Source organism: Etheostoma cragini, chromosome 1 (genome assembly GCF_013103735.1).
Source record: "Etheostoma cragini isolate CJK2018 chromosome 1, CSU_Ecrag_1.0, whole genome shotgun sequence".
In the NCBI taxonomy this organism is placed as follows: domain Eukaryota; kingdom Metazoa; phylum Chordata; class Actinopteri; order Perciformes; family Percidae; genus Etheostoma; species Etheostoma cragini.
The window spans coordinates 4,603,304-4,609,885 of NC_048407.1; the positions used below are offsets into that span (position 1 = coordinate 4,603,304).

General features: G+C 41.4%; 1 protein-coding gene across 1 annotated transcript in view; it reads right to left on the reverse strand.

Annotated features, from left to right (window-relative positions):
- Positions 1-6,582, reverse strand: part of nadsyn1 (NAD synthetase 1) — a 25,630-nt gene that overhangs the window by 5,552 nt on the left and 13,496 nt on the right. Inside the window, exons 13-17 of the mRNA XM_034867798.1 lie at positions 6,117-6,219; positions 4,763-4,931; positions 2,550-2,685; positions 2,229-2,335; positions 990-1,121 (exon numbers count right to left, since the gene is read on the reverse strand). Coding sequence (XP_034723689.1) covers positions 990-1,121; positions 2,229-2,335; positions 2,550-2,685; positions 4,763-4,931; positions 6,117-6,219 — 647 coding nt within the window. The remainder of the gene's footprint in view (positions 1-989; positions 1,122-2,228; positions 2,336-2,549; positions 2,686-4,762; positions 4,932-6,116; positions 6,220-6,582) is intronic.

Consider the following 6,582-nt stretch of genomic DNA (forward strand, 5'->3'; position numbering starts at 1 on the left):
AGTAACGAGCCAATTTTTAAAATGTAAGGAGTAGAAAGTACCGATATTTGTGTTAAAATGTAAGGAGTAGAAGTAAAACGTCGCCACAAAAATAAATAGTAAAGTAAAGTAAAAATCTCAGAAAAATCTACTTGAGTACAGTAACGAAGTAGGCTACTTGTACTTCGTTACTTCCCATCTCTGTTATTAAAGGCCAGTTATTTCATTGATCCAGGATACTATGAATCCTGATAAAGTTCCCTTGGCCTTTGGAATTCAAATAGCCCTCAAATTTTTGTTTTGTTTTTTGTTTCACTGCCTCCAGGCTCATTAGAAGGTAATTCGCCTTCTGGCAACACGCCAAGAATCAAAAAGGTCACACCTTACACGTTCTGTGTGTGTGTCGCTGTTTCCTGCTTTGACGACCAGCCACGGTTACCTAAGAGCTGGTTTGATTTGCATTTAGAGATGGTCTTATGAAAAGTACCCCATGCCAATCTCTACGGGCCCAATTTTAACGTTCTAAAAACCTTTAATAATAAAAAGCTGCCTGCCTCTATTGGAATTTAACATAGGGGTGTACTTACTTTTTCCCCTGTATTTTAAGGAAGAATATTTATTTATTTAATACATTATTCATTCACAAAGAATATTGGTGTCCTTAAAACATTTTCCCTCATTTTTTCAATTAAGGCATTAAGATCAAACTTCACTAGAGGATTTTTATTCCTCTCCTAAGTTGACTTTATGGTGTATTCACTTACGCCAAGCACTGTATAAATGCAATATATAAATGTTTAAATTTGTACACAATGTATCATTGTCAATTATTCAAAAGTAAAATAAACTCAAACAAATGAAAGTATGACCAAGACAATGTAAAGGAGCAAACTGGTGTTTTTAACACATTTCCCATAAACCCTTGTGCTACTTTGCCTTCAATCTCTGAAGATTTACTTTTTCTTGTTTAGTGAAGAAGGTAAACACCTTTTAACGTGGGCTGAGCTTACCCTCTGAGAGCGGGGAGCTGGAACCGCTCCACACAGTAGAGCAGGAAGCTCTTCAGGTCCGCCTTGCTGATGCCCCCTATTGGGTTGATGTCAGCGCTGGAGCAGTCATACTTTGTGAAATATCCCGTCAGGCTAAGCAGGAGAAGTTGTTGAATTGGAGAAAAGTTTAGTAAAAGTGTATTCTGCGTGTGTATTTATGTTGCATTTTGATTAGTTGGTCGATGTGTTGTAGCTGCAGTCATACTGCAACAAGTTGCTCCTAAAGCAAAGCATTTTGATGAAGACTGTTTCTATTCGCCAAAGCGCTAAATCAACCGTTGGTAGCTGTGTCTCACAGTGGGATATCGGACCACCATTTTGGATAGGTACGCACAAATTTTCCCACATTCTCTCATGAGTGTTACCTTTTGTCTCTGCCAGGCCAAAATCCCACATTGTAAAAGGGCCTTTAGTTTCATGGAGGCAATGTCACTTAACTATGGAGGTATATCTATGTCCTTACAAAACAACTGCAAGCCCTGAATTCTTTTTTTTTAAATAACAGATGAAATATCACAGACCTGCCTATGTTCTTGGGGTGTCCCACAGAACCAGCGTATCTTACCGGCTGGTAGCATACAAGTTAAGAAATGGGCTAACGTTAGCTTACTGGTAGCCTGCAGTGGAACTTTTCCAGACACCATGACTACAGAAACAACAGAAGTGAAAAACCTGGACGCCCAGATAGCTCAGTTGGTAGAGGGGGAACCCATCTATAGAGATTTACTCCTTGACTCAGCGGCCCGACCTGCGGCCCTTTGCTGCATGTCATTCCCCCCTCCCTCTCCCGTTTCATGTCTTCAGCTGTCCTGTTAAATAAAGGCGTAAAAATGCCCAAAATGTATTCATGAAAAACCTTCCCACTTCCCTGAAGTCCCCATGTGGCAAAATGTTGCCTTCCACGTGAGTGAGTTATGGCAACAAACAATGAAGGTAAAGCATGTGGGCTCCGGCATGAACCCATGGTGCATGCATGTGCACCTTGTTAATCTAAAGGTGCATTTAATTGCACCTTGTAAACCCCTACAAAAGTCAAACCTGATGTCTGATGATGGTGATGAATCTAGTGGCTCCTATTGTGGCATTAAACAATGCTAAAATGACTTGTTAAATCCAACATTGAATCAAATCGTGACCTTAAAATTAAAAGTGAAGTGGAATTGTGACAACCGTAATGTGGTCAGGATATAGCAGTTATACCTCTCATCTACGTTGGCTGAGCCAAGCACCAGCAATCCACCGGACTTTCCCCGCGCCCACAGACTCAGCTGGGCAAACAGGTAGGCTAGGACCATCCTGACCCGGGCCTGCAGACAAAAAACCCACGCACACCCACCGTCACAGTTGTTACTGAAGCATCAGTGTGAAGACTGTGGTTAAACCGTCAGAATAGGTTGATGACAGACACTAAGAGTAAAAACTGATGAACTGAGTCAGGAACAGACAGGAATGGCAGTGACACTGCCATGACGATAAACCCGTGACAATGACACAAACAGAGAGTGTGACTGAGTGTCTAACCTGCACATTCTGCAGAGCCAGGTTTTCTCTGTGGCTTCCTCCATTGGCGCGAAACTGAGGCCACCTTCCAGTAACCACTGAGAAGATACCCAGAATGCCTTTCACTGCCATATCTATATTAATATTCATGTGTGTGCTGCAAACCAAGAAATACATGACAACAATTTGTTTGTTTTTTCATTCCAAAGCAACTCAAAAGACAGTAACAGATAATAATAAACACATATGTATTCATCCACACAACTCACCTGAACAAGGCAAAGAAGTATTTTATAATACTCATTTTCAGGGTGTGATTTGTCAAAAAAAAGCAGAGGGGGGGCTCTATACCATGGAAATAGAGCCACTCAGCCAGCCATGCCAAAACATTTATTTATGAACTTTAATATCCAATGAAAAACAATCTGAAAATGAAATAGCACAACGTGGTGTCAACATAAAACACAGCGCTTTCAAGCTGGAGATAGAAGTTCACGTCACTGCGAAAACAAAATACTTTCACCCAGGAAACGCTTGTTTGTTCCTCTAGAGTGTTTTAACCACGATCTTTTCCAAAACTTAACTAGTCGTTTTAACTGTCGTAGCTGCATGAGACTCACTTTTTCTAATCCAAACCACAGCCCCGGCTCACAGTCACCTATTGGCGGCTAAACACATCTACCAACAACATTTATGATGTCTCCCCACAAGTGTTCTGTGGGATTGAGGCCCGGGGATTGGGCTGGCCACTCCATATCATCAATCTCGTTCATCTGGAACCAATACTTTGCTCCCCTACTGGTGTTTTGGGTCATTGTCTAGTAAAAGACCCATTTCAAAGGCATATCGTCTTCAGCATAAGGTAACATGACCTCTTAAAGTATTTGATGTATTGAAACTGATCTATGATCGCTGGTATGCAATAAGTAGGCCCAAAACCACAATATAAGAATAATCCCTATAACATGATGTTTGCACCACCATTCTTTACTGACTTCACAGGGTACTGTGGCTTGAATTCGGTGCATGGGGGTCGTCGGAAAAACTGTCTGCGGCCCCTAGACCCCAAAAAGAACAATTCTGCTCTCATCAGCCCACAGAATGTTGCACCATTTCTCCCTTGGCAAATTTGACCTGTTCACTACGTCTTTTTTCAGCGATGGGACTTTGCGATTCGGCTTCTAGCTGATAGCTTTGCTTCACATAGCCTTCTTCTTCCTCTGATCCCAACAGTACTTACAGATAACTTTAAGTCTTCTTTAATTTTCCTTGAGCTGATCATTGGTTGAGCCCTTGCCATTATGGCTATCCTTCATTCATAAGATGGTAGTTGACCGTTTTTTCCTATGGCGTTCAGGCTTTGGATGCAATTTCAAGGCATTTGAAATCATTTTGGCTGAGCAGCCTATAAGTTTATGGACTTCTTTATGTTTTCCCCTCTCCAATCAACTTTTTAATCAAAGTCCACTGTTTCTCAGAGCAATGTATAGAACGACCCATTTTGCTGAGTATTTCAGTGTAAAATGCACTATAACCAGCATGCACAACATTTGCTTCCTTCTTACCTTACATATGGGCCGTAATTGACACCTGTTTCTTCACAGAATTAATCACCTCAGTAATTGAACACAACACTGCTATTATTTTGAACATACCCCTTTCAATTACAGATTCAAATACACAGAATGAGCAGCATGCATGTTTTCTATGACTCTACAACACTTACGAATAAATTATTTGCCATGTAGAAATATCCTTTCTACCAAAAAATATGATTTCCGAGGTTAGTGATGTTGGACTGCTATTATACTGATCACACCTGTACTTCTATTTTAGATTTGCAATATATGGTATATTGTTAAAACAGCATTGATCACTTTGAGGGGGGAGGGATACATTTTTCCCCACCATGGATACAAATATTTCAGCAGAAGCAGGGTTATATATAGAGCAGAAAAGGGAACCCCTGCACCAAATCACACCACGGTGGCGACAAAATGTGTCCCTCACAGCCTCAAAGAGATCAATGCTACTTCAGTAAAAAACTCCCAAGGAACGAACGAGCGTTTCCGGGGTGAAAGTGTTTTGTTTTTGCTGCAAAGTGAACTCCTTTCTTAGCATCAAAAGGGCGTGATCAACGCCCCCTGCTTTTTTCACAAATCGCACGCTGGATACAGCATGTGGCATCTTACAATCCCCTCAAACTAAATCCCTTCAGGGGGAGTCCCGCCTACCTGCCGATCTGATTGGCCAGCTCTCTGGCCCTGCTGCATGTGTCCTCTGAGGAGTTCTCACTGGCCATGTAGCAGGTGGTGAAGATGCGAGCACATAGCTCCCCTGGGTGCTGGGGACGGTAGGAGTCATCCCCTACCACCCTGCGAACATCTTCCAGCACCTGGCCGTCTGATAGATGGAGAGAGAGAGTAAAGAAGAGGGGGGAGGGGAAAGAGCAGAAGACTTTTCGGAATGTGTTTTGTTAGAGTAACGACAGACAGGAACGACGGGAAAAGTGAGGACGGCATGCAGCGGTGGAATGTAACTGAGTACATTTGCTAAAGTACAAGTTTGAGGTACTTGCCACTTTCTACTTCTACTCTGCAACATTTCAGAGAGAAATATTGTACTTTTTAAACCACTACATTCATCTGACAGCTTTAAAATCTGTTGCTTTACACATTAGGATTTCTGCACACAAAAAACATTTAGAAAATCTGATGTTTTAATTTTCTGAATGAAACTAGCCAACAATGTAACGGCCTACAAGTCCAGCTAAAATGATTAGAACAATAAACACCCAACTGTTTGGATCCTGTTTGGAGATTTTTCTGCATCGAGTACTTTTAATACTTTTTCAACCACTGACTGCATGCAACCAAGAACCATTGCTGGATTCCCAGGTAGATGGACTTGTTGCTTTAGAAAAAAAGCATCATTCAGCTACTTCTGGTGCTTCTTTACCATGCTGGTTTTCCAACCAAAACTTATTTTGTTTATTTTTATTTCCAACAAATCTCATGAAAAGATCAAACCCACAGTAGGCCTCCACCATAAATTGCTATAAAATCACAATCCATCCACCCCTGTTTGTGAAAAAATTGTCTAAATTACTTCAATTTCTTGTCATGGCCAGGTTGCGTCAGTGGTAGAGCAGGCACACATGTAGTGAGAGGTTTATGCCTCGATGCTGAGGTCTAGGGTTCAAGTCCGACCTGTGTGTGACGTGTACTTTTGATTTTGTTAGTTTGGCCCATTGGCTAAGATAGTAGGGGGCGGAGTTTATGCTGTCAGACATATACTGCAGTCAGCCAGCAGGGGGAGATTCCGATGTTTTGGCTTCCCTTTTATAGTCTATGCGTTAAACCCTGGTAGATACATTCACTGTTGGACTGGGTCGGCACTTGACATTTGTTAGGAATGTGGAGAATATAGAATGCAAAATCACCAACTTCATCCTTTACCAGAACATGTTATTAGAGAATGTGCTTTTGCACAAATGTTGACATTGTTGTTCTATTGTCTGCATCTTAAAAATGCATGTAAATGTGTGTGCTTCCTTGTTGAACTATGTTCTTCAGCAATAAAACTCACTGCCGTCCTCTACGGCCTGGCAGAGCAGCGCACACATGGAGTAGACGATACAGGCGGTGGACGAGCTGTCCACACCTCCACTCAGGGGCAACAGGAAACCGGCCTGGGACACACACAAAAACCCATCACAAACACCAAACAATCACAATCGGCTAACCTAACAGCATAAGAATCCTTTTCTTTTGGAGTAATGTTATTGCATTAGGGGCGTTAAAATTATTTATTCGCAATGCCGATGTGGATGATTCTGCATCGATGCGGTGACAGACCATAATCGATTATTGCCTACTGATGTTACTTGTTGATTTTCCGCTTCCGAATTGATTCATGACACCAGTTCCCCCAGCTATCAGAACTCTGAAAGGACAAAGTTGATTACAATTTTCTTAACGCAGTTTTTAACGACTTCATTCATCCATTTATGTATTATTAATTTATTATTGTGTGTGTATATATATATATATAT